The 27894-nt window shown below is 37.5% G+C and overlaps 2 protein-coding genes and 2 long non-coding RNA genes across 5 annotated transcripts in view; 2 read left to right on the forward strand and 2 right to left on the reverse strand.

The window, feature by feature from the left end:
* Nucleotides 1–23408, forward strand: part of cfap61 (cilia and flagella associated protein 61) — a 29350-nt gene extending 5942 nt beyond the window's left edge. The window contains exons 11-26 of the mRNA XM_042747356.1: nucleotides 499–538; nucleotides 1373–1512; nucleotides 1861–1987; nucleotides 2074–2151; nucleotides 2229–2435; nucleotides 3742–3870; nucleotides 9913–10040; nucleotides 13475–13567; nucleotides 14953–15121; nucleotides 15919–16087; nucleotides 18204–18496; nucleotides 18843–19170; nucleotides 20805–20884; nucleotides 21008–21213; nucleotides 22431–22527; nucleotides 22922–23408. Coding sequence (XP_042603290.1) covers nucleotides 499–538; nucleotides 1373–1512; nucleotides 1861–1987; nucleotides 2074–2151; nucleotides 2229–2435; nucleotides 3742–3870; nucleotides 9913–10040; nucleotides 13475–13567; nucleotides 14953–15121; nucleotides 15919–16087; nucleotides 18204–18496; nucleotides 18843–19170; nucleotides 20805–20884; nucleotides 21008–21213; nucleotides 22431–22527; nucleotides 22922–23119 — 2482 coding nt within the window. The 3' untranslated portion in view covers nucleotides 23120–23408. The remainder of the gene's footprint in view (nucleotides 1–498; nucleotides 539–1372; nucleotides 1513–1860; nucleotides 1988–2073; nucleotides 2152–2228; nucleotides 2436–3741; nucleotides 3871–9912; nucleotides 10041–13474; nucleotides 13568–14952; nucleotides 15122–15918; nucleotides 16088–18203; nucleotides 18497–18842; nucleotides 19171–20804; nucleotides 20885–21007; nucleotides 21214–22430; nucleotides 22528–22921) is intronic.
* LOC122141121 lies at nucleotides 12886–18962 on the reverse strand. 2 transcript variants are annotated; one of them, XR_006157556.1, is made up of 6 exons: nucleotides 18824–18962; nucleotides 18244–18510; nucleotides 16522–16639; nucleotides 14613–15109; nucleotides 13328–13409; nucleotides 12886–13219 (listed from the first exon to the last, which is right to left on the reverse strand). It is a non-coding gene; the product is annotated as an uncharacterized LOC122141121 (long non-coding RNA). The 2 variants fall into 2 exon arrangements; XR_006157555.1 differs by having other exon boundaries at nucleotides 13328–15109.
* LOC122141122 lies at nucleotides 19067–22871 on the reverse strand. Its single transcript, XR_006157557.1, has 3 exons — nucleotides 22165–22871; nucleotides 21455–21483; nucleotides 19067–19206 (listed from the first exon to the last, which is right to left on the reverse strand). It is a non-coding gene; the product is annotated as an uncharacterized LOC122141122 (long non-coding RNA).
* Nucleotides 23409–24652: 1244 nt separating the features above from the next.
* LOC109055411 (insulinoma-associated protein 1a) lies at nucleotides 24653–27200 on the forward strand. The gene has a single exon (XM_042746887.1). It carries the CDS (start codon nucleotides 25078–25080, stop codon nucleotides 26272–26274), a length of 1197 nt encoding a protein of 398 aa, XP_042602821.1. The 5' UTR covers nucleotides 24653–25077; the 3' UTR covers nucleotides 26275–27200.
* Nucleotides 27201–27894: the final 694 nt, after the last annotated feature.

Raw genomic sequence — 27894 nt, forward strand, 5'->3', positions numbered from 1 at the left:
AACCATCAGAACAGCCTGTTTAGTTCAAAGGGTCAGAGACAGGGTGGATGATTATCATGAAAATCTCAATTTTAGTGAGATAGTGCTTAGTGGCTTTAGTGGGATAGTGCTATGAAAGTGTAAAATATGGCCTCTCTGAAGTACGCAAGTTATCAGAACTTGTTCTGGTTAAATGAATTTTGGTTAAAGGAAAACTGTCTGTCCTCATCTGGCAGAGCTCCAGTGGCTTTCAGTGAGGAGCTGTTGTAAAAATCAGTCTGAGTGTTATTTGGCTCCTGCTGAGCTGGTCTGTGTGCCACCTTATTGGCCAGCTGTTGTAGAATATGGAGGCCTGTCGCTCCCCACAGAGCATGAACATGTAATTAATGAGTAGAATGCTTAAAGTGACAGACCACACTCTTTCTACTGCCCAACATGGCAGCCTTTCTCATTGCTCCTACAGGACAGATGATGCTCATTAGCTTTCATTTCTGTTGCTTCCTTCTTCTTTCCTCAAAGATCAGCAGATTTCCTGCCGTACCTGTTTAAACTGTTTCCGGTAAGTACATCAACTGTCTTGTTTAAGGTTTCACCCAAAGTATTAGTTAATCAAAAAATTATTATTATGATAATTCACCCTCATATTGCTTTTTTTTTTTTTTTTTTTTTTTTTACAAAAAATACAATTAAAAAACCCAACAGTAATCCTATGATGGCTTTGTGTGAGAAGCAAGCAAACATTATTATTATGAATATTACTTTTTGTCATATTTGGAAAACAGACGATTGACATTCTTCAAACTATATCCTTTTGTGCACTGTAAAAAAAAATGTCATACATGTTTAAGCCAAGAGTTCAGTGCCATTGAAAAGTTTGGGGTCAGTCAGTTTTTCTTTCTTTTTTAATACTTTTCCCCCCTTAAAATCTGTTTTTTTAAATCTTTTTTTTTTCTTTCTAAGCATCAAATAAATAAATAAATAAAAAAAAACAGTTTCCACAAAGATATAAAGCAGCCCAACTGTTTTCAACATTGCTAATGTTAAGAAATGTTTCTTGAGCAGCAAATCATCATATTAGAATGATTTCTGAATGATTTCTGAAGGATCATGTGACACTGAAAACTGGAGTAATGATGCTGAAAATTCAGCTTTAACTCTCAGGAATGAATTACATCTTAAATTATATTCAAATAGAAAACCAATTATTACTGCACATCTGATCAAATAAATTCAGCATAAGAGAAACATACAAAACATACAAATCTTACTGCCACTAAATCTTTAAACGTTAATGTAATTGAAAAGAGTGCACAGTCCAGCATTTTGTGTCCTGTTTTACAAGTAACATAATAAATCTAATAAATGTGACATTAATAGTTATGACGTTCTGCAGGATCGGGATTTCTGTGTGATCTCTGTACCTAAACTGACTCCAGAGTTCCCGCTGCTGCAGTCGTTCATCAGAGTCGCTCCTCTGGACACCAGCACCTGCTCGCAGGAACTCTACCTGTGTCACCGGTGGGGACTGACCAGGTACACGCACACTCGGAATCATCTAAAGAAATCTCCAGATCAATAGTTCCTTAGAAGATTAATTGTACCATAAAGCATGATTAAACCACAATAAAAATAAAGACCACAATTCTGACCTTTATGGTATTTGTGAGTGGATAAAACCAGATTCAAACAATGATCTATTGAAGATAAATCAGTTATTCTGTCTTTGATATATTTGACCTCAGATTCCAATTGATATTTACTGATAATATCTTGTGGCGACATTTTTACATTTATTACGAAATGTATTTATGAATTGTAAATGAAAAATTCAGTCTTGCACACTGGATTTATGCTTCAAACTAATATTTGTATGTCCATCAGGATACTGGAGGTGCGAGTGGCGGTGTCGTCTGATATCCCAGCAGTCCAAAGTTTGACTGAGAGTCTCGGCCAGCGGGAGTCCATCAGTGAAGATCTGGATCTGTTCCTACAGGCCCGAAAAGACCAGGTCTGTCACAAACCACTCAACTAAATAATTTCAGACGGTCGACAGAGCAGTGCTTGTGATGTCTGAACATTGTCTCTCCTTCTCAGGATGGAACTGCTCTTCAGGCATTTGTGGCGCAGGTCGAGGGGCGAGTTGTTGGTTTGATAATCATCAGAGATGAAGAGGTACATTTTTAATGAGGTGTCATAGTGTGTCATTGCTGTTTCTTATAAATCATTTGCAATGTATTTTGTGCTCCCAGGACATTGAGTTCATCAGAGCCAACTTTGACGTCGAGAGGTTCATGTACTTCAGCCAACACCAGCGAGAGGAACACGGTCGACTGTGTCACTTTTTCCTCAACCCCATTTTCCAGCATCACACCAGATATATCTTTAGGGAGGTGCTGCGCTTGGCACACAAGTCCTGCCTCTATTACCACCTTCATCCACCCCATTACAGCCATAAGGTGGGCAAAAGTTCCTGTAAAAAAAAAAGAACACATTAATATCAGACTGCAAAATTGATTATCTTCCTCAATATTATTGTCTTGTTTTCTAGTATAAATACCCAAACATTTTTAAATCAAGATACATCTGCTTGAGACATAAAACATCATTAGATTTAATCTGGTTTTCTGAACAAATCTGCCAGTGGGGTGATGAAAATAATCATGTTTTTCCTTTTGGCAGATATTTGTTTTTGTTTAAAGCATAAATTCACTTAACTTTGATTTCTATATTTTTATTTTTATTTTTTTTTTTCAGAAAAATATGGCAGACTTATTTTTTCAGACTTATGGCATTTTGTTATTCAAGAAAATGTATCCTGGTTTAAGAATGTTTAGATATTTTTACTGGAAAACGAGACAAGAATACCTTTTCTGCAGTGGACACGTGTGTACATAACAATATAACAATATAAAATGTTATTTTATATACTACCGTTCAAAGGTTTGGAATAATGAAAGTTTTTTAATGTTATTGAAAGAAGTCTCTTATGCTCAGCAAGGCTGCATTTAATTGAACAAAAACAGTAAAAATAGTAATATTGTGAAGTATTATTACAAATATTGTTAATGGCTGCTGAAGATTCAACTTTGCCATCACATAAATAAATTACATTAAAAATAAATCCTTTTTTATTTTAAATTGCAATAATATTTAACAATATTTCACAGTTTTAAATATATATATAGAGAGAGAGAGAGAGAAGAATTTAAGATATAAATATTAGTATTGTAACTTGTAGTGTAAAATCAAATTATTATTTTATTTTATTTATTTTTATTTTTATTTTGAACTTTACTTTTTTCCCCCAAGGCAACTGTAATTTATACAGCAATTATATACAGTCATGTGAAAAAATTAGGAAACCCTATTGAATTCCGTGGCTTTCTGTATCAGGAGATAATCTGGTCTTTGTCAGGTCTTAAAATTTGGAAAATAAAACCTCAGATGAAGAACAACACATGATGTATCACACCCTGTCATTATTTATTTATCAAAAATAAAGCCAAAAAAAGGGTCATTATTAAATTATTTAAAAGGTCATTTAAAATAAAAATAAAACTTACTGAAAAGTTAAATATTGTATCTGTCATGTGAACATTAACCATCATAAGACAACAATTATCATGTAAATGTCTCATAATATTACTAGAATATTAACTTAACATCTCAGGGGTTCTTCAAGCAAATGTTTTCTATCAGAAGTCTTGATTTCTGGTTCGGGGCTTGACAAACATTTCTTCCTTTGTCCTTCTTTGCTCTCAGAATGTCATTCTTCACTCTCTGGCAGCGGTGTTGAACTGTATGGTGCCGGTGAGCCCGAGACGACAGATCATCTACCCGCTGGAGGAGCTGGGCATCAACGCACCGTCCCAGCAGATCACCAAACATCAGGTCAGACCAAAACCAGCATAAGCCAGCGTTTAAATCAATATGACAAACAAAAACTGAAACAATGAATGCAATTGTAACGTTAAAACTACAACAGTTGAAACTATTCTGTAGGGGTTTGTTTAATTCGTAAGTACGCACATGACGATGCATGCTTTAGTAATCACACCGAGGAGGAAATGAAGTGCCACAAGAGGGTGCTGTGCAGTAAATGAATGAATCACACTAGTAATTTCTGACACACTTGCAACTCTCCATCCCTAAACTCTCAATGGACAGCAAGCATGGCATCTTTGTTTCTCCCACTTGCGTTTATCAATAATTAACGCAGTAGCTGTCTGCATTATTCCACTCGTAATGCGTTCTGAGTCAGAATCGTTAGCCGTACATGGTGCAGATCACAGGGCCGTTGTTGCCTGAGGTTATTGAAGGTCTAGTTGTAAAGAAACAGATGGATGGATGGTGGCAGATGGCGGAGAATGTTTACGCTGGTTTCTAACAGGTAATGCAGCAGCGTTCTTATCCAGCCATCATCAGAACAACCAACATCTGCTGTAGACGTGTGTGTGTGTGTGTTTACTTCTGAGTGAGATACCACACACACCCACTAGCCAGAGGGGGATTTCACTTCACACAATGTTTCTTCATCAGTACAATCGAAACGAGCTAAATTAATCATGAGGCCCACATGATTTCACAGTTTTCTTCAATAAACTCAATAGGGCTTATTATAAAAGCTTATGTATACAAGCTTGAAGGTGGTTACAAACCCTATGTAGGCAGCATTTTAAGGTGCGTTCACAAAATAATTGGTACATTCTTAAAGTCAAATTCTAAAGTAACATCTTAAGTATCCTTTACAGAGAAATCAATCGCATCATGCACTGCTATGAAAAATCAACCCAACATGCCGAATTACATTATTGAAATGTTATTACTATGAATTTATTATTTAAAATAGTTCAGTGTAATTAAAGACTTATATTTATCCAATAAAAATATTTGTGAAACCTAATTTTTGTGTTTTTATTTTTAATAGGTTATCACATTATTAGCTATATTTAGTATGGTATTTATGCATAGCAGACTTTGTGATCATGTGACACCGAACACTGGAGTAATGGCTGCTGAAAATTCAGCTTTGCATCACCAGAATAAATTACATTTTAGAATATATTTAAATAGAAAACAGTTATTTTACTTTGTAATAATATTTCACAAAATTACTTTTTTTTTTTTTTTTTTGGTGGGGGGGGGTCAAATAAATGCAGACTTGGTAAATATAAGAGACTTGTTTTCAAAATATTGTAAAAAATGTTACTGAACCCAAACCTTTGAATATATTTATATATATTCTGACACACAAACTGTAAAAAAAAAAAAAAATTATATAAAATTTAAAAATGTAAAATAATATGTACTTTTACTTAAAAAAACTGCCAAATATGGTTTTTAGGTACTAAGAATAACAATATATATACCCACCTATATATATATATAGGTGGGTAAATAAATGGTGAATTCTTGACCACCACAGCTGCCAGTTTTTTACCATAAATTTAACAGGATATTTTTACAGTGGATGTATGACAATTCATTCACCACTTGAAATCCTGTGAAAAGTCTGGTTCCTGAAGCAAAATCAGTTAAAGCCACTGCCCATGTTAGGCAGCAGGGTGCTCATTAGTTTTTGGAACAGAGCTGCTCTGTCATATGCAGCTTTGTGTGTGTGTGTGTGTGTGTGTGTGTGTGTGTGTGTGTGTGTGTGTGTGTGTGTGTGTGTGTGTGTGTGTGTGTGTGTGTGTGCGCAGTGCATTAGCAAGAAACACAAGCTGTCACCCTTCAGTCCACATTAGAAAGCTTCATTTGGTAGCGCAGCAACGCCGGTGTCCAGGCAGCGCTGCAGATAAGAGTGCAATGACTGCGCTAATCCTCCGTCCGGTTCAGATGAATTAATCAGAGTTAAAGCACCTGTCCAGTCTTCAATAGAGTGTTGTGTTACGAAGGGCATTATGTCTGACAGAAGTCCTGCATGTTTGAGATGGACGCACCTGCGCTGACTTTACCTGAGCAGAGCGGACAGGGTCAGCTCCCGTTTCACATCACATCACCGTCATATCATTTCAGGAGCAGATGAACAACATCCTAAAACTTTTTTTTTTTTTAGTTTAGAAGAAATCACAAAAATACTGACCGTTTTCAGACAGGTTTCCTGAACACTTTCACAGTCTGCCATTGGTCACCACACACATCTTTTTACAACCTTCACAGCAGCTATAGGGTAAATAAATATAAGAGAGGAAGACCAATCACAATTCAGTATGCAAACTATATAATGACATCATATTTTACAATAGGATGAAGCATAATTATTTAAATTTTAAATGCACAACATTTAAAATTTTAAAATATTAGTCTATATATATATATATATATAGGACACCCAAACGTTTGACTATATATATATATATATGAGCTTTTATCACAAGAATAAATGACATTTTACACTATATTCAAATACAAAAGTTATTTTAAATTGTAATAATATTTCACAATTTGTTCTGTTTTACTCTATTTTTGATTAAATAAATGCAGCTTTGATGAGCAGAAGAGACAAAACAAAAAACAACAACAACAACAAACCCTTACCAACCCCAAACTTTGTTAAAAATATTAATACAATTATACAGTTAATAAGTTTATATTATTTTTTGTGCTTTTCTCTCTGTATGACCTTTAAAACTTTTTGAGGGCGCTAGAAAATGAGGTCTGTGTGATTTTGTGCACATGGAATCATGTTTTAAACCAAAATTTAAACCTCCTTCAGTCCCTGCCATTGATTACAGCATTTAATGAATGACTTTGAAGAGCCAGTCGTTGATGGTCGTGTAATCAGCTGCATTTTCTTATATTACAATGACAAATGGCATAGTTTCGGGCCTCTCCCTTCCCAAAATCCACCGCGTCTCTATTCTTCCACCTTAAATCAGATAAGGTGTACCACAGAACAAATCCTTCAAATTATTCATGCTCAAGGGCCAATTAGAGAACCAGAGAGAGAATGATTAGGAGAACACAGCAGCTGTTCGCTTTCAATTGATTCAAAGACAACCAAACATGTCCTTCCGAGTAAATCTGCTTGAAGAATTGACCATTTCAATGCTTCATATTAGGTGCAGAGCTTACAGAGTTGTTCTGCATGTTTTTTATAAAGTATGTTTCCATTCGCTCAGTGGATCTCTTTAACATTAGCACATTCCAGTATTTTAGATGAGTTATAGTGCTCACTAATGCAAATGCTTTTTTTCTGTTCGCCGTGCTGGTATCTTTTTAGCCCAATAAGTGCTCAGTGAAACATACTGTCACTCTGGCTCTGATTAAACTATTGTCATGCAGGGGAACCCTTCCGTGTGTAGGACATCAGCAGTGCTTTTAGGGAAACTGCAATTACTGTTAGCTGTTAACTCTCTGGTTAAAGGACAAACACAAACCTGAAACATAACACATGACCACTTCGTTGCATCGACAAGCAGAGGCTTATAAGATTAGCCAGTGTTCAACAGTAAGGTCCACTTGAGCTGGTGCTTTAAATGACCACAGAAATGATAAGAATCTCTTTTAGTAACAAATAAATATGTTTTTCCCCATTAAACTGTAATCTTGATGCTTATAAATTCATAATCCGCACTATTGCTAGAAAAAGAATGATTTTTAACATATTCTAACTGATGCATCCATCAGTTATGAAAGTTTTATTTTAACATTATTTTGGTTAAATATTTAAATCAGCGTTGTCTATATAACACAAACCTTCATTTGTAAGACATAAAAACACATACATAATCACAATTTTTGCACTCCAATAATTATGTAAGTACATTAATGTTCAAAATGTTGGGGTCGGCAAGATTTTTTTTAAAATATTTTGCTCACCAAGGCAACCAAAAATACAGTAAAAACAGCAATATTTTGAAATATTATGACAATTTAAAAATACTTTTTCTATTTTAATATATTTTGATAGGTAATACAGGTCCTTCTCAAAAAATTAGCATATTGTGAAAAAGTTTATTATTTTCCATAATGTAATGATAAAAATTAAACTTTCATATATTTTAGATTCATTGCACACCAACTGAAATATTTCAGGTCTTTTATTGTTTTAATACTGATGATTTTGGCATACAGCTCATGAAAACCCAAAATTCCTATCTCAAAAAATTAGCATATTTCATCCGACCAATAAAAGAAAAGTGTTTTTAATATAAAAAAGTCAACCTTCAAATAATTATGTTTAGTTATGCACTCAATACTTGGTCGGGAATCCTTTTGCAGAAATGACTGCTTCAATGCGGCGTGGCATGGAGGCAATCAGCCTGTGGCACTGCTGAGGTGTTATGGAGGCCCAGGATGCTTCGATAGCGCCCTTAAGCTCATCCAGAGTGTTGGGTCTTGCGTCTCTCAACTTTCTCTTCACAATATCCCACAGATTCTCTATGGGGTTCAGGTCAGGAGAGTTGGCAGGCCAATTGAGCACAGTAATACCATGGTCAGTAAAACCATTTACCAGTGGTTTTGGCACTGTGAGCAGGTGCCAGGTCGTGCTGAAAAAAAACGAAAATCTTCATCTCCATAAAGCTTTTCAGCAGATGGAAGCATGAAGTGCTCCAAAATCTCCTGATAGCTAGCTGCATTGACCCTGCCCTTGAAAAAACACAGTGGACCAACACCAGCAGCTGACATGGCACCCCAGACCATCACTGACTGTGGGTACTTGACACTGGACTTCAGGCATTTTGGCATTTCCTTCTCCCCAGTCTTCCTCCAGACTCTGGCACCTTGATTTCCGAATGACATGCAAAATTTGCTTTCATCCGGAAAAAGTACTTTGGACCACTGAGCAACAGTCCATTGCTGCTTCTCTGTAGCCCAGGTCAGGCGCTTCTGCCGCTGTTTCTGGTTCAAAAGCACACGCCTGTGCACGGTGGCTCTGGATGTTTCTACTCCAGACTCAGTCCACTGCTTCCGCAGGTCCCCCAAGGTCTGGAATCGGTCCTTCTCCACAATCTTCCTCAGGGTCCCGGTCACCTCTTCTCGTTGTGCAGCATTTTTTGCCACACTTTTTCCTTCCCACAGACTTCCCACTGAGGTGCCTTGATACAGCACTCTGGGAACAGCCTATTCGTTCAGAAATTTCTTTCTGTGTCTTACCCTCTCGCTTGAGGGTCTCAATGATGGCCTTCTGGACAGCAGTCAGGTCGGCAGTCTTACCCATGATTGCAGTTTTGAGTAATGAACCAGGCTGGGAGTTTTTAAAAGCCTCAGGAATCTTTTGCAGGTGTTTAGAGTTAATTAGTTGATTCAGATGATTAGGTTAATAGCACGTTTAGAGAACCTTTTCATGATATGCTAATTTTTTGAGATAGGAATTTTGGGTTTTCATGAGCTGCATGCCAAAATCATCAGTTTTAAAACAATTAAAGACCTGAAATATTTCAGTTGGTGTGCAATGAATCTAAAATATATGAAAGTTTAATTTTTATCATTACATTATGGAAAATAATGAACTTTTTCACAATATGCTAATTTTTTGAGAAGGACCTGTATATTCCCATGATCAAAGCTGTATTTTCAGCATCATTACTCCAGTCTTCAGTGTCACATGATCCTTCAGAAATCATTCTGATATGCTGATTTGCTGCTCAAGAAACATTTCTTATTATTGTTCTTGCCTAATATATTTGTGGAAACCATGATTTTTTTTTTCTTTGGTGCATATAAAGTTCAAAAGATCAGCATTTATTTGAAATAGAAATCTTTTGCAACATTATACAAGTCTTTATTGCCACTTTTGATCAATTTAATGCATCCTTCTTTAATAAAAGTAGTCATTATTCAAAATCCTGTTTGCTTTAATTAAATTGTATTCACCTGTGCATGTCTAGGCATTAGGATTTGTTTTTGTTATTTTGAGAATAGATGTGCTGCTTCATATTTCATATCAGCATTGGCCACTGAAAAACTCTACCAGTGAGCATTTGTCAGGCTCCTTTTGCCCTGTACCACACTAACAGAAAACTCACCATGGAGCCGAAGGTCACCATCAATGCCAGAATCGTGGTAGTGGGAGCATCTGACACAGGTTTAGCTTTTCTTGAATCACTGACATTCTGGTAAGCATGCCATTTTTAGAAACGCTACTTCAATCAAACAGTCAGCACTGATAATTAAGCCCTAAATAGCATTTATGATTTCTTTTTGAAGAAAAGGCAAGATATTTATGTCTAAAACAAGTTTTTTTTTGTTTTGTTCTTTGTCTGGGGGCGGAGGGACATCATCTCAGGCGTGATTATAATTAGTGAGAGTGACCCTCAGGGATCTGAGTGAAACAATGATTGCATGAAATCTGAGCTCACGGCTTTATATAATGACACTCAGCCCAGCACACGCCAATTAATACCTGCATTCTGGATCCTTCTGCCTCAGGACAGAGATCTCTTTGTGTTTTAAGCCACTGAATTTAAAAAACAGATTCTTCAAATAAAATGTTTGATTGCCTTTATTAAAATATTTTTAAGCAGTGATTCCCAACAAGGCATTGGTTCCAAAGAGTACTTGGAAAGATTTCAAAGTAAAAATCAGGGCCACATTCTGGTGAGAAAAACTTTTACATTATAGAAAATGCAGATGATATTGAACCAAGACTACTTAACTTTCACTTTATAAGGACTGCAAATGACATTTCCTTGCTAGATTTCATTTACAAACAAATCTACCATTAGGTTAAAAATGTGAGGTTCATCACCACTGAAAGGTTCTGGTCAGTAAGATATTCGAAATTAGTCTCTTACGCTCAGCAAAGCTGCATTTGTTTGATCAAAAATACAGTAAAATTAAAAATATTGTGGAAAAATTATTACAATCAAAAATGTAATTCATTGCTGTGTTTAAAGCTGAATTTTCAGAATCCTTCAGAAATCATTCTAATATCCTGATTTGCTGCTCAAGAAACATTTCCTAATGTTATCAATGTTGAAAACATTTCAGGTTTCTTGAATAGAAATTTCAAAAGAAAAGCATTTATTTAAAAAAGTAAACAATTTTTGATCAATTTAATGCATCCTTAATGCATCCTTGCCGAATAAAAGTATTAATTTCTTTCCTAAAGAAAACTTTTAAACAGTAGTGTAGATAAAAAGGTTGGGAAACTGTTTTTAGACAATGACTTCCACACATTAGGTCTTTAGTCTCTGAAGGATTTCACTTTTCAGAATGTAATTTCTCGAGAGAATATCAGGAGATGTCAGGGGTTTGGATGCAGCTTCTCGCAAAGCGTTTGACCAAACAAAGCTGCGATTTAAGGCCGTTCTTGTTTCCTGAAAGCTGATAACTGCCTAGCAACCAGGGGTCGCTCTGCGGTTGTGTGTGTGTGTGCGTGTGTGTGTGTGTGTGTGTGTTAACTCCTGCTGCTTTGGCAGGCACCGCGGGCACGCAGCTGTCTAGAGCTGGCAGTGTGTGGAGGTCACGCGCTGGCCCTTTAATTAGCCCTGCCACTGTTCTCTAGGCCGCAATTGGTGTTTGCTGTCACTAATGACTTGACTAATGAGGCAGTTAGTGTCCACTAAACTTATGGCCGGCCAGCCCCTGTAGAGGCCGCCTGTCTAATGGAGAAGGTGGAGGCCATGGCCGACAGCGCTTATCTGGCAAGCCAAAACCATTGGCCCCCTCACGCTCGCTCTCTTGTCCTTTATCACCCCTGAGGATGGGGTGAAACGCAGGACCATAGAGGACCAATAAAGATGCTTGGCCCCTAAACTTAGCAGTCAGACACTGGCCACAATAGAGGCCTGTCAGCTGCTGATAAGACCAGAACGCTGTGAGCTGGTGGTCAAGAACTGCCTGCGGAGAGAAAACACACACACACACACACACACACACACAAGATTAACATTTCACATTGACACAGTTTCTAGATTTTTTTCTTGTATAAAAGATTGACAAATAATTCTGTTCTTTAATTAATTCTATAAATTCTTACTGGAACAACAATGAAAATATCCACTGCCATCTAGTAAATACTCTAATAATCATTGCTCAATTTTACACAAATAATAGTTAATAATAACAGAAAATGTAAGAAAAATTATATATTTTCAAACAAATGTTATTCTTTAAATCTGGTTTATCAATAACTACAACATGTGGTCCCAAAAATATAATTCAATTGTTTTTTTTGTTTGTTTGTTTTTTGTTTATTTGGTGTACTCAGGCATGTCCTCAATTTTGTTTAAATATTTTAATGTACACATTTTTAAATGTTAATGTTATTTTAGCAATAAGCATTAAACAACTGAATTAATTATTGATTACCGCTAAAATTAAATTGCACAAATCAATTTATTTTTTATTTAATTTTATTTATTTAGTGTATTTAGGCATGCCCCAAATTTTGAATATTTTAATGTATACATATTTTTAAATGTAATTTTAATGGTATATTAGCAATAAACATTAGATTTAATTCATTAATGTTTATGGCTAAAATTTAAAAAAATCTATTTATTTTTCATTAAATTTACTTTTAATTTTTATTTAGACATGTCTAAACATGTCTTTTAACAGGTATTTAGACATGTCCCAAACTGTGTTACCAGGGTTATTATAATTAAATATATATTAATTTTATGGGAAAATTAAATGGATAATAGAATAATTTAATACATTTTATGGACACTTCGTTAAAAATAATTTGACTGCTCAGGAGCTGTTAAAAATGGCATTCTCTTATACTTTTGCATGTGAACATTTTTGTAAATCAAACGTGCAGGAAGGAGTTAAATGAAAAAACGGGTTAAAATAAAAGACAGATAGCTGGAGATGACAGTCGCAGCTCTGTCTGTCTGCATCGCTTAGAGTGCTAGAACGCAGATCTGTGGCTGTGTGTCCAGCGTCCTCTGTCTGATCAATCATGACGGTCCGCAGGCCTCACACGCTCCTCTTTCAACACACCCTAGCCTGATTTCCTCTCCTGCCACAGATAGAGATCATGTCTTTCCAGCACATTTACATGACAAGAGACCTTTTTACACTCCTGAGGGGACGGAGGGAGGGCGACGGGGGGAGACCACTACACACAGGAAACAAAACAAGAGGGGAAAAAAGACAAAACAAAAGGAAAGGCTTTTACTGTGATGGTTGGAGAAGAAAGCACTTTAATGCAGGCCAGCGCTGCACTGGAAATTAAGGGATTTCAGCATCTGTCCATCGAGTGTTTGCAGAATAACCTCACACTCCCTGCATGCTTTTGTTCAGGCGTCCCTACTGTCCTCTCTTCATTCAATGGTATTCATTTCTTGACAGAAAAAAAGGAACAAAAAATTGGACAAAAATAGCCTCATTATCTAAAATGGACAAGATTTGTCCTACACAGAGTCTGTTCTTCAGAAAAGCTTTTCTGTACCTGAAATCAATTCTGAGACATGTTCGATCAACGGTATTAATATCAGGGATTCTGTGTGTAAAGTCAAGATGCAGAAACTCGACTGAAAGAAAAAGGGTCAATGGCATTATTTGACTCTGACTCGTCTGCATTTCTCTTTCCCACCAGTCCTCATCTCAGATTCAACAATCTCACTCTCATCTCCACTCACGGCCTTCCAGATCACTGCTCTGATGACAACATGAGATTTCTGGCTACAAGGTGAGAGATGCATTACAAACGAGAGGCATTCAGACTCCAATGCAGCATATTTCCACTCCATGAAAGAGGGAAAGTCCGCTTTATTTCCATTCTATCATACAGATGTGAAGTGCTAAAGCACTGAAGCTGTCCGGGTCTCTCAGTGGAGTTCAGACTGGAAGGCTTGACTGTTGCAATTTATTATAAACATTATTAATAATTTCTTAGCAGTCAAGTTTACTATTAAAAGAACAAAAAAAAAAAAATGCAACAAAAGCTTGTCAATGCAGTGATTTTTTTACAGTATGCCGTTACTCACTGATGATCTTCGCCTCCTTTGGAACTCAAATCTCATTTACACTTCTGTCAAATTCACTGTGCTTTAGGTTTGATGTTGTTGACGGCTCAAAATGCTGAAAGCTTGAAAAATATGACTGTAAATGAGATTTGAGAGTTATAATTTTGGACTGCTTTTATACAGAGCAAACATGATTTTATAATTTATTATTTTTTCAATTATAATAATTTCATATTATATTAAAGATTTCTAACCTATTATTTTTTACTTCTATGACAAATGTCTAAAAAATATAAAACCTGGTACATTTTCTTGAGAAAGAAAACTTGCCTTATTTTTTCAGAAAACAGAATTTTGTTTGTTTTAAGCATTACTTACTTAATTTTATTAAGTCTTATTTTCTGGGGGGGGGGGTAAATTGAGTTTATACTTTAAACTGAAAGATTTCTTGTTTTAAACATTAACTCACTTAATTCTGATAATTTGAGAAAATCAAGACTTAATATCTCAAGTGATTTGCTTCTCAAGTAAATGCATCTTTATTTAAGACAGTTAAGATATTTTTACTGGAAAAAAAAACAACAATGAGTAAGAAAATAATTTGCAGTGTGGTGGATTTCTTCATTTTTGGAAATATAAAGCAAGAGAATCAAAAGCTCCTTAGAACATCTTAGAACAACAATAATGGGATGGAATGAATAAATCAAGATTAAATGTTGATTTTTTGGGTGACATATTTTGGTCTCTCAAGAGATTCTGGCCTCTTACCTCATGTTTCAGTGTTTTGAGAGCGGCAGCTTTAGTGCAGCTTCACCGAAAGCATTACTTCCTGGCACTCGTGATGAAAAGCAGGAACGTCTGTTTTATCATGTCTGTTAGTGGTTCTGCATGACTGGCACATCTAATCCAATCCACCGAACCAAACGACTGATACGACACACCGTATCAGAGCTTCCACACGAAACCTTGATTCTGAGCACCTCAGTGAAAGAGTCAGTTAACCTTGAGCATTGAGAAACTAAACCCACTTACAGTGAAGACACCAATGTCCTTCTGGCTGCTCTTTTCATAGCTGTGTAAATCTGATGCAGAATCTGTTCCTCCACAGTCACTGCTACAGCGATCAGGATCAAGCTCGGCTGTCTCTGCGCTCCTGGATCAGCGTGGTGACGGGTAAGATGAAGGCCATCGACCGCGAGGCCAAACACGTGGAGCTGATGGAGAATGGTAACGTGAAGTATGACTATCTGATCCTCTGCACCGGCCTGCAGTATCAGGTCAGAGACACACAAACGCAACGTCAACACAATTTACTGAACCAAGATGTCACTGTGAATTATGAGACGTGTCATTATTTGCAAATTAATGCAATGCTAATACAGTTTTTATGCAGAGTACAATAATTAGTACATGAGAGTTCAGCTTGTGTGGATGCTGCTGTATTTGGCAGAGTCCGACAATAAATTTAATATAGAAACTGCACATAAATACATATAATAAATTATTTATATTTAAATATATTTAAATACATTTTCTTTCATTTGAATGATTTAAATAATTTACATTTAAATGTAATTACATTATGTACAATATTTATGTTTATATATATGTGAATATATACAAAACTAAAATTAGAACCACACAAAAAAAAGTTACTTTAAATAAAAGTAAAATAACCATTAACTGCTTTATTTCTGAACTAAAACTAAAACTGAACTAAAATCAATAAAAAGATATATAGACATATATTTTTTAAAAAATTAAAACAAAATGACAGAAACTTTAACTAAACTTCAAATGAAAGCCTAAAATCTAAAAATAAAAACTGATTCAAAATATTAGAACTACTTCAATAACACTGATAAATATATATACAAAATGTACACACACACAAATATATTTACCAGCTTCTACAAAGTATCTGCAAGTTGTGATGATAAATTATAAAAGTTAATTAATATTAAGATTAAACAGTTTGGTTGGAGAATATATCTACAATTATATGAATTATTCATTTAGATTAATATATATAGAGACAGAAGGAATGTAATTTTCTATTTTAACTACACTTCAGATGCCCAGTCTCACCAGTACTGATGCCCAAAAAAACAACAGTCTGAACCCAAATCAGCCCAGACACCGACACACACGGCCCGTCCCCTCCAACCTCTTCACCCTCAACGACCAGCACGACTGCTCACACGTCCATCAGTGGCTCATGGACAACTTTGTGGAACTGACAGGTGCGTTTATTGCAGATTTACAAAGACTTTATTAGAGTCTATGGCAGCCCTCTCTCCTGCATAATCTCATTTACCAAGCCACTGTTATTCTAAAGGCACGTCCAACTGTCAGAGCATAACAAGCAGCTAATTAGCGTGAGTGAAATCTCATCTCCTTCCATCCATTTACAGGGGAATATTAATATTAGCAGGGTGAGCTAAGAATTAATCTGCACGGGCAGAGATGAGCCACCGCTATCTGTCTGATTAAGCCTATTATATTTACTAATTACAGCCTCCTTTAATAATCCGGGAAGTAGCGCAATTATCAGTGAATGCTAATTATACCGTCTGCATATGAAAGATATCAATTTAGTGGCATGAGAATTTGTATTTGGGTCAACCAGAGAGGCATCGCTGGGTCTGGCTCCGAATAAGTTGTTAACACAAATTACCTGATAATAGTTTTGGCAGAAATCCTGTTGTGGTTGAAAACATCCGAGTTGTGCGGCGCTGGCTGTGCTTCAGCACCATGGACAGGGCTTGAGCGAGACCTTCTCTTGCTATTCAGCCCTGCATGAGGAAAGACAGATGATATGGAAATGAATGCTGTTTAACATAAACTGGCGTAAATATGGCATTGAAGACAGGGGCTACGGGACTGAATGCGTGAGATGTATAGAGGACAAAGCCACATTTATAAAACGGACAGTTCTGGCTCTCTAATCTGATTGGATGAGTCACGTTCAAAGACATTTTGCACACACCTGTGACCGCACATCAGTTAGTATTAATAAAAGGAATACTTTTATGCAGCAAGGATGCATTACATTCACTAAAAGCGACAATAAAGACATTTATGATGTCACAAAAGATTTCTGTTTCAACTTTATATTCATTAAAGGGAGTCCGGAAAAAAAATGTTGATACATTTTTTTCCCCAAGATTCTTTGATTTTTGTTTAAAACAAAATAATAATACTAATAATACTTTATAATAATACTAAGAAATGTTTCTTGAGCAGCAAATCGGCATATTAGAATGATTCCTGAAGGATCATGTGACACTTAAGACTGGAGTAAAATTCAGCTTTGCATCACAAGAATAAATTACATCTTAACATATATTCATATTAAAAACAGTCATTTTAATTTGTAATAATATTTCGTAATATTACTGTTTTTACTGTATTTACTGTAAACAAATAAATTGCACCTATGGTGAGCATAAGAAACTTTCAAAAACATTTGTAAAAATCTTAAGATTTGTTTTTGTTTTTTCTACCATTACGACCCCAGCTTTTGAACGATAGTGTGTATTATGGTAGTAATTTGCTAATAACCACAAATGAAGTAATATAAATTCAAAATCGAATTAAATTAAAGTAATAGAGTTCCAATGTTTATTTAAATTATTATAAAATAGTTCTTCTAAGTACTTTCAAAATTTTGATTGATTGATTTATTGATCCACATTCACATTATTTTGTAAACATTAATCCTACGATGGTTTATTCTGATATATTATATAAATCATGCTTTAGTGAATACGGCAGTACTCATCTATCCATCTGTCATTAAACAGAATCATGCATGTGTGCCTCATATATTCAGCGTGTCATTCTGTGCATTATGTGAGCTCCGTCTGATTAGTTTTCATCCTTGTGGACTCTAATGTTGACATCAAAGACCTTCCTTCACAAAAGATCTCAATTAAATCAATCCAGCACTGATGGTGTGAGAGCGTTTCTGACACTGTTTGGGTGCAGCAGTGAAAGGACATCACTTCCTTCATCTTCTCTTCCTTATTCCTTTCTTTCCCCTCATCTAACCTAATGGGACCTTCTCCGGGTTGCTAAGTGACCCTTCTCTGTTTCACAGCCACTGATATTATCTCTCCAAATAGCCGTAATAAATTGCTTCCCTTCCCCCTTGTGGAGGCTTAATGGCCTTAAGTTTATTTTAGAGTTAAGTAAACCAGCTTTTTATTGGAGGGAATGTAACTTGATGAATTCTCATTGGTATGGATATAATAAAGTCCAGTGTTTTTCCACAATATGTTGTCCATTTCAGATGAGGCCACTCTTTTAAATGTAATGAGTGTACCAAACACAAAATGATAGTTGACTGGTTGGCAGGTGATGCTGTGCTGTATGGAAACACCATAGACGTATTCACCTGCGTGGAGACGCTCATGTGTCTTGGTGTCAGTGGCCGCCGGATTCATGTGGTCCATCCTCCCGAAGACAACCCAACTTCCTGTTTCCCCAATGGTTCAGTGGAGCACGCAGTGAAACAGGCTGTAGAAAAAGAGGAGGTTCACGTGCATCACGACTGCCTGCTGACTCAAATCAATGATGGACGACACACTGATCCCGTGACTTCAGTGACCTTCACCACTGACACTCAGACTCTACAGCTGGAGTGTGCGGTGAGTGAAACTACCTGCAGAGGAACAGAAAACATTCTTAAACATCAGTACACAATTTTCAAGGAGCCATATCATACATTTTGTTTTAGTATTTATTTTTACATAATGTTTTCATGCCAAAAAACGCATTTCCATTCAAATCTTTGAGATCCGTAAAAAGCCTCCTCTGCTCACCAAGGTTGCATTAATTTGAGCACAAATACAGTAAAAAGAATAAAATTGTGAAATATTGTTGCAATTTAAAACAGCTGTTTTCTATCTGAATATATTTTAACATGCCTATTGCTGTGATCAAAGCTGAAACAAATAACTCAGATGGTCACTAACTTGCATTCGATTTTCTTAGGTGTTCTTCAGCTTCTCTCATAAAAGTGTTGACTACGATGCCTTCAAGGCCATCAATGATGCCTGTTTGGTGTTCGATGGGCGTTTGGTCATGGATTCCAGCTTCCACACCAACGACCCCTCTATATACGCCGCAGGCCCCTTGACCAAATACTCCCGCCGTTACCATGCCGACCAGTGGAGCAACTCTTGCTTTAATTGTAAGGAGGTGGGGCAGAGTTTGGCATCTGTTGTCCTGCCCTTGTGTGACCCAACCCTGGAGCGTCCCTCCGGCCCACCGTCTGACCAAGACCATCTCATTCCAGCATATAATCAGGCCAAGATCCAAGGTCACCATTGCTCCTTCTGAATTTCTTAAGCAGTATCTAGAACAAAACATCACAGTCACTTCAGTGTATGTTCTTTTCCTAGCAACTGCCTAGAACACCCTAGCAACAAGAAAATTCACTCAAAGCATCTTAGCAACAGTCTAGAACACCCTAGCAACCAGAACACTCTAGAAAAATGCTCTAAAATCCACTCAAAACACCTTACCAACCACTTAGAACACCCTAGCAACCCCCAACAAGAACATTCTAGAACATTCACTCAAAACACCATAGTAACCACCTAGAACACCCTAGCAACCAGAATACTCTGGAAGAATGCTCTAAAATCCACTCAAAACACCTTAGCAAAAGCACCCTAACAAGAAGAACACTCGGGAAAATGCTCTAAAATCCACTCAAAACAGCGTAGCAACTGCTTAGAACACCCTAGCAACCCCCAGCAACAAGAACATTCTAGAACATTCGCTTAAAACACCTTAGCAACTGCCTAGAACACTCTAGCAACCCCCTAGCAACCAAAATACCAAAACCAAAAAATGCTCTAAAATAAACTCAAAACACCTTAGCAACTACCTAAAACACCTTAACAACAAGAACACTCTAGAAAATCCACTCAGAACACCTTAACAACCCCCTAGCAATGAAAACCCTCTAAAAATACTCTCAAAAACACCTTAGCAACTGCTTAGAACACCCTAACAACAAAAACACTCTAAAAAATCCACTCAAAACACCTCAACAACTGCTTAGAACACACTAGCAACCCCCAAAAAGAATATTCTAGAACATTACCTCAAAACACCATGGCAACCACCTAGAACACCCTAGCAACCAGAATGAATGCTGTTAAATCCACTCAAACACCTTAGCAACTGCTTAGAACACCTTAACAACAAGAACACTCTAGAAAATACACTCAGAACACCTTAGCAACCCCCCAGCAATGAAATCCCGCTAAAAATAAACTCAAAAACACCTTAGCAACTGCTTAGAACACCCTAGCAACCCCCAGCAACAAGAACATTCTAGAACATTCGCTTAAAACACCTTAGCAACTACCTAAAACACCTTAACAACAAGAACACTAGAAAATCCACTCAGAACACCCTAGCAATTACTTAGAACACCCTTACAACCCCTAGCAACAATGACATTCTAGAACATTATAGTATATATTTAAAAATATACTTATAATAATGTGTAAAAATCTCTTTTTAGTGCTTACATTTTTACATAAATTGTCCTTAGTTCATTTCCTTTTGCAAGAATCAGTGAAGTGCTCATTGTGAGTTTATTAGAGGATCCAGTGATCATTTTTATTAGGATTATAACACTTTTCTCCCATTTTATAGCCGTGCAAATGTTTAAAATGTTTAACGTGTTGCGTCACCCAGTTTTTCCCCCTCACCTAATTCTGACTGACACCAAACTATTGACAGTTCATTTGCATAATCTAATCACAGAAAAGTGATTATAACAGAATGGACCATCTGTTACGCAGAAACACAGCGTCTGATATGAGATAAACAGCTTTATAATCATATTTGTGGTGTTTGGGTGAAATTGGTATTAATTGTGTGTTTGTAAAAACAAGAGTTATGAGGAATAATTTATAATAATTCTCATATTCACAGGGGGAAGATTACCAGGTGGCTACAATTACCTCCATGTTACAAAACCAACTGCCATCGGCAACAAAATAGCAGCTCAGAAGGTATGGTCTAAACAAAGATTAGTTTGCATTCTATCACAGTACAGTCTTAGATTACTTTAACCAAGAGCTGAAGTGTTTTATTAAGAGCTTAAAAGGCTCATCTTTATTACTCGCATCCTACAGGGTCGTGACATTGTGACGGGCCGCACTGAAACAGGGAACTACTTTCATCTGTATCTCAGCTCGCATGATGTGGTGGAGAGCATCACGTGCCTCTCTAAGAACACACTTCCCGTCTCCAACCTCCTGTGCCTCTACAGGAAACACCAGCTGCTGCTGAATCATCTCTGCTCACGCTACGACGAGGGTTTGGTCCATGACATGTACAGGTTCAACCACGTTACATCAATCTTACAGTCAGAAATTCATTATACTGTCACAGTTGCATTTACACTCAAAATAGACTAAATCAAGACTAAAATCAGGCCTGATTCCAAATGACAAGATATAGATTTCAACTTCGAGACTAAATCTGAATTTCAAATCTACAAATGAAGAAATCTTTCAATACTACAACCTAATGGACATTCTTGGAAACTTATAAAAACATCCATTTAACATGATACTCACCTTATTCATGGTGCTAAAAAAAATTCACCCTAAAAGCAAAAGGGGGAAAAAATAATAAACACAGAACAAGATCAAAACATTTTATCATCAAATTTGTAACAAGGGATGTTTTACTGTTGAGAATTTCCTTTATTGTCAGTGCTGATTCTCATTAGATTTCCATTACTGTACAAAATTACATTTTAATTTAAATAAGCATTAATGGCAGAACAATAAATAATAAGTTTTGATTGTTGAGTTCAATAGCTAAACACGAAATCAAACAACTAATTGTCTTGAATTATGCACAGGATTATTTATGACACTCCAAATCGTAATCATATCTGTCTTCATCTGGTCACACTTTATATGATGATCTATTTCCGACGGTGTGACCTCTGCTCCTAAATTTTAACACCACTGACCCTCCACCCTCAGAGCCATTGTCCCGCATTACTAATCTGTTTATGCAGGTGTGCAATCTGCTTTCCACAGCGCCACGAGACAATAGTTAAGCCACCCAGCAGCGCTGATCACACTTATTAAAGCGGGATTCTTCACCGCTCTTTTGTCGTGACTCTGAATGTGGCCGGTGCTCAATGTCATTACAAAAAAACGGGCAATCATCAAGACCTGTGAATGTAATAGATCAACCCCGCTGGTGTATGGAGCATATTAGATGAACATGCTAAGTGGAGTGTGTGTATGTGTGTGTGTGATTATTTACTCACCCTCCACACCTGTATGCTGTTATGTTTTCCATGGAATGCAAAGGAAGCATTTCTGATGAATCTTCATGCAGACCATCACAGCTCATAGTGACCACATCTGTCAAGCTCTAAAAAAGACAAAAAACAAAGCCAGAAAACATTGCGTGTCTAGCATTTAGCAAACATAAGGACAAAATTAATGACACAGAATAATGACCAAATTTAGATATTTCAAGTGAACCATGTCTTTAAATACAAATGTGACTTTTTAATTTCCCTTTTTCCAGTTATTTTAGAGAGAACTGGTGCTTTGCTCTTTACCACGACCGCTTCGCTGACTTTGAACAGGAAGTCCGGCAAATCATGGACTCAGCCAAACTAGAGGTCGGTTTCCTTTACTTCTACATCTCTGTTAGAAGCATTTGTTCTGTAAAAAGTCTTTCCAGATTAACACTTTAATGCATGAACCTGTACATGTCATGCACCAAATATTTTAATGCAATGTATTTCATGCAGTTAGCTCTGGGGCTAGCAGGTGGGGCAGAAATAAAATAAAATAAAATAAAAATCTAAAAATAAAACACCCTGGCACCCCGTGGAGCCGGGCCTGATCTGTCCTATATCACAATAAAGGCAAAAATGACAAAAAAAAAAAAAAAAAAAAAAAAAAAACTACACCGGTTCCACTAAAAGCATAATAAAATCAAGCATAATAAGAATAAAGTAAGATTTTGATATTAAAATACAAAAAAAAAACAAGACTTTTGTGTCTTCACAGGGTGAGAATGGTTCAGTGTCGATTCAAGAGGCTCTTCAGAAGATAGTGGATGATAAAGCAGAGTCCAATCAGTCGATGAGCCTCAGTGACGTGTTTCAGAAAAGCGAGGCTTATTCTGCTCTGAGGAAGAGTGTTCTGGATTATCTGAAGTACAACAGATACCATCTGACTATGTACGCCCGGCCGGGACTGCTGTAATCAATTTCCATTTCATATTTACAAGTATTTATTCAGTACTTTATCTTTAGTTTCTTTATTTCCTACATTCGCTGCACCATACGTTTGGGGGCAAACACATTGTGGGGGATGGAGCTCAAAGAACTTCAGCAAATAAATAAAGCTTCTTGTTTTGGTCAAATGCAAATGTTTTGTGTTTATTGGGTGACAATTCATTAAAATACCTGACTTTGCTCTTTTGAAATCTTGACTGTATGTGCTGTCCAGTATTGTATTATATTATGTGGAGCTGTGAATGCAGCGGCCCCTCAGTGCTGTGGGGCAGATAAGAGCAGCAGAATGAAGGGAAATCTGACCGGCTGTAAAGACGGAGCGCAGCAGCAGCTGTATGATAATGAATGTGGGGCAGAAAATCACAGACACATGATCCAGCAGTACCACGTCACATAGCTTATGTATTTTATTTTGTTTAGCTCTGGTGAGTAGTAATGTGACCAGAGCAGATATTTTCAATAAAATTTAATTAAATTATAAAAATAAAATAAAAATTTACATATGAGATTTCAGATGCAACAAATGTGTTTGTTGAAGTCAAATTTAACAAACATGGGTTCCACCAAAATGCACATTGATCATAATCACAAAATACATAAAATGCAAAAAAAAAAAAAAAAAAAAAAAAAAAAAAAAAAAACGGATTCTTCTAAAATGCACATCAATAATAAAATAACATTATAAAATGTAATAATAAAAAAAAGAAAATACTAAGTGCAATACAAAACTACACATCGAGTGTAATAAAATAAAATACAAATGCAATAAAAAAAATCTTCTAAAATGCACATCAAATGTAATAAAATAAAGCTTACACATCAGATGTGTTTGGCAAGTAAACCATCTTGCACATTAAGCTAAAAAATGGGTAATGTTTGTGGAAATAAATGTTATTCCTCTAAACTGCACATCAAGTTTAATAAAGTAAAATAGTTTTTAAAAAAGCTTACATCAGATGCAACAAATGTGTTGTTCAAATTATGCATGATGTAGCCAATCTGGCCCCCCAAAACGCATATGTGTAAATTAAATAAAACGAATGCAATACACAAAAATGCTCAGCAAGAGTTATGAAATCACAAGCAACAAATGTGCTCGTCTGCAATTACATGATGGCCATTTTTATCGACGCTCTCCGAACGAAACGAGGGAGATTACGAGAAATTCCGCTACGACGAGACCGTTGCATTGGAATGACATCATCACACACGAGCACAATGCTGCTGATGGCACGGGCGAGTTTGCAGACAGGAACGAGTCCGTTTGAACAGAAGGATGGTGTGCGTCTGTCCCTGCCGCTCGCGCAAGCGTGTCTTTTGTGATGCAAACGAGAGGAGCCTCTTTTATGAATTATGTATGCGCGCAATGAGTGATTAATACGTCCCGCATTCAACTGTCGCACATGTCCTGAGCCCGCGGGCGTCTGATTTATACATTTAATTAGTCGCGAGACAAATTACGCATGCAACTTGCGAGCCTTTTTGCAGCACGAACCGATTTAGTGACGTTCGGGTTAAAACTGCGCCGCTCTGTTGCCATTTCCCCTATTTTAATTTGAAATTATGATGCTCTATGACTGAAGGAGCCCCTAAAGGATGCTGACAAAGGCAGGGCACGTGTGCATTGACGGGAAGCATCAAAGCGTGAAAAGAGGAGGAACCAGCGTGTGCCTAAAGCATCCTAATATAATAAACCTCAGGTACATCTGCCCGAGCAATCTGCGGACCCTCCCATCTTCAAATCCATAGGGATTCCAGCTCCATCTGATTGGACGAGGCAGCGAGGGGCGAGAACCATGTCATCATTCCTGCTTAAAAAGACTGCTGCTATGCCTCCGTGATGGAAAGATCGCCGCACGCGTCCAAATATAGTACCAGGTGTGCCTCTGATTCCAACCCGTCTGAAGTGCCTTTCAGCTGGCGAAGATGCCGAGGGGATTTTTAGTCAAGAGAAATAAGAAAGCGACACCTGTTTCGTACCGCGTCCGCTCGGAAGAGGATGAGCAGGGCGCGTTTCCAGGCGCGCAGCAGGACGCGGCGAGCGCGCACCGCCCGGCGTCGCCGCGCACGCACTCGGCGCAGCCGGTGCAGTTTGGGAACCCAGAGATCGTCTACAGACCCATGTACAGCCCGACCCGACCCGTGAGCAGGGAGCACGAGAGGGCGTGTTTGGAAAGGCGCTTCAATCTCGGCTCGCCCATTTCGGCGGAGTCCTTCCCGGCGGCGCCCGTCGGCTCCGATCATGCGCCGTTCGCGCCCGTGGATCTTAAAATCGGCACCAGCAACAGCACGCGAACCGGCACCACATTAACCACCAAACGGCCCGCGTCAGACGCGGAGCGCAAAGGCAAGCCAGCATCCAAGAAAGCCAAAGCCATGCGGAAACTGCAGTTCGAGGACGAAGTCACCACTTCCCCGGTGCTGGGACTGAAGATCAAAGAAGGTCCGGTGGAGCAAAAACCCAGATCTCAATGCGCAGGCGGCGACAAGCCGCTCGGCGAGTTCGTGTGTCAGCTGTGCAGAGAAGCCTACGCCGATCCCTTCTCTCTAGCCCAACACAAATGCTCAAGGATCGTCCGGATCGAGTACAGATGCCCAGAGTGCGACAAGCTCTTCAGCTGCCCGGCGAACCTGGCCTCGCACCGGCGGTGGCACAAACCCAAAACAGCGCCGCAGAACCCGGAGAGCACTAAAACTCCTGCGCCCGGGAAAGAGGAGACCTCCAGCGACAGAGACACTCCGAGTCCTGGACTCTCCGAATCCGGGTCCGAAGACGGGCTTTACGACTGCCAGCACTGCGGGAAGAGGTTCAAGCGTCAGGCGTACCTGAAGAAGCACGTGATGGCGCACCACGACGCGTGCGACAAATCCCAAAGCCAGGCGCCGCTGAACCTGAGCGCGTCTGAGTGCCACCTGTGCCCGGTGTGCGGAGAAAACTTCCCCAGCAGAGTGAGCCAGGAGCGGCACATCCGTCTGCATCACTCGGCGCAGATCTACCCCTGCAAATACTGCCCCGCCATGTTCTACAGCTCGCCGGGACTCACGAGACACATCAACAAATGCCACCCGTCGGAAAACAGGCAGGTGATCCTGCTTCAGATGCCGGTGCGTCCAGCCTGCTGAGGCAAAGCTGTGCCTTAAACCAGTGCTTCTCTACCCACCTCTCGGATCTCGCGGAATCGGGTCGGGAAGCGACTTGGATGAGCACCAGATGAGACTCTTTTCAAATCTAAGCTAGTTGATCTACAACAGGTTAGACTGTTCGCTTATTTTTCTAGGATCTCCGCACAAGTGCTTTTAGCTTTTAGACCTAAGAAATCCTAGAACCTGCCTTGAATTCACAGGCTGTACATATGTTTCCATCGTCTCTAGCTTTAATAGAGCTTGTGAATCTGTGGACTTTGACTGTAGCTTTCCAAACAACCTACTGACAAGGGTTTCTCCCTTTAGTGTAGCCAGAAATGCCTTGAATTAGATCTTGACATGCTGTAAAACTGCCTTAATCATGTAAATGTTGGAGTGATTGCGGTTGCTGATAATAATTTTTATATTGTTGTTATTATTATTCTTGTGTGTGAATATGTTTGTGATTATTTATCTTTATTATTATTTATTTATTTCAAATGTTTTATTTAAATTATTTGTTTGCCTAATTAATTTGTGATTGATTTGAATTTTGTCTCAGCCAAATGTTTCATTTATTGATCTAAAGATCGATCTTTGTCAATGCTGAAAGTCTTGAAATTCATTTTGCATTAGATACAATCGTTTAATTTATTTTTATTTTCTACATGTTCAGTGCTTGTGTGTTTCTGCAGTCCTGCTATTTGTCCAAAAATACTTATAATGATAACAATAATAAACAGTCCAAAAAGTCAAATTGGGATCCACTCGTGATGTGACATTCCAGCAATCTGTTGTCATGTGGAAACCCAGACACTGTGAACAGAGAAATTCATCATCATCATCATCATCTTCAATGAAATCTGTCCAACTGGATTCTGTACCAAGATACGTCTGCACTTAATAAAACACATCACCTAAAACAATCTGTTTGTCTGTGACTAATTACATCCTGAGGCTTCCTCAAATCAACAGCAAGCTCAAACTCATCATGAACAGTACAGTTATTTCACAAGCTCTCAACACAAGACAGAACACAGTATAGTGATTTAAAACGGCAAGGAATCAAATTATAAGAGCAACCGTTGATGCTATTCTTAAAAATTCTTCAAACTATTTGAAACATTTTTCAATTTTTTTTTTTTTTTGTATAATTAATGACAAAGACAAGATGGAATATGACTTTTTAAACAAGCCGTTAGAAAGCTAAAATATGATTTAAAATGGTGAAAAATTTAGTACAGCACATAAAAAGTATAAAGTACATGTTTGTAAAATGTAAAAAAAAAAAAAAAAAAAAAAAATTCAAAATAAAATCTGCAAATATTTTAATAATAAACTCATTATATTAAATTAATCATTTAATAATTAACATGAAGGTGTATTTATTTCTATTGCCCTTTTTTCTAAATCATGACATTTCTAACAATTTGAATGAATAAAGTTAATATAAATCTAATTTATACTGGGAGGGTCTGGGTTGATTGGGATCAGGAGTGGTCCCAAATTTTAACCAAAGTTTTGGGGAATTTTTGGTTTTTTTTTTTTTTTTTTTTTTTTTTTTTATAAATACTATGATGGAAACAGAAAATAGTCTTGCTTGGTGTCGGTATGCAGGGG

The sequence above is a fragment of the Cyprinus carpio genome, chromosome B20, assembly GCF_018340385.1.
Source record: "Cyprinus carpio isolate SPL01 chromosome B20, ASM1834038v1, whole genome shotgun sequence".
In the NCBI taxonomy this organism is placed as follows: domain Eukaryota; kingdom Metazoa; phylum Chordata; class Actinopteri; order Cypriniformes; family Cyprinidae; genus Cyprinus; species Cyprinus carpio.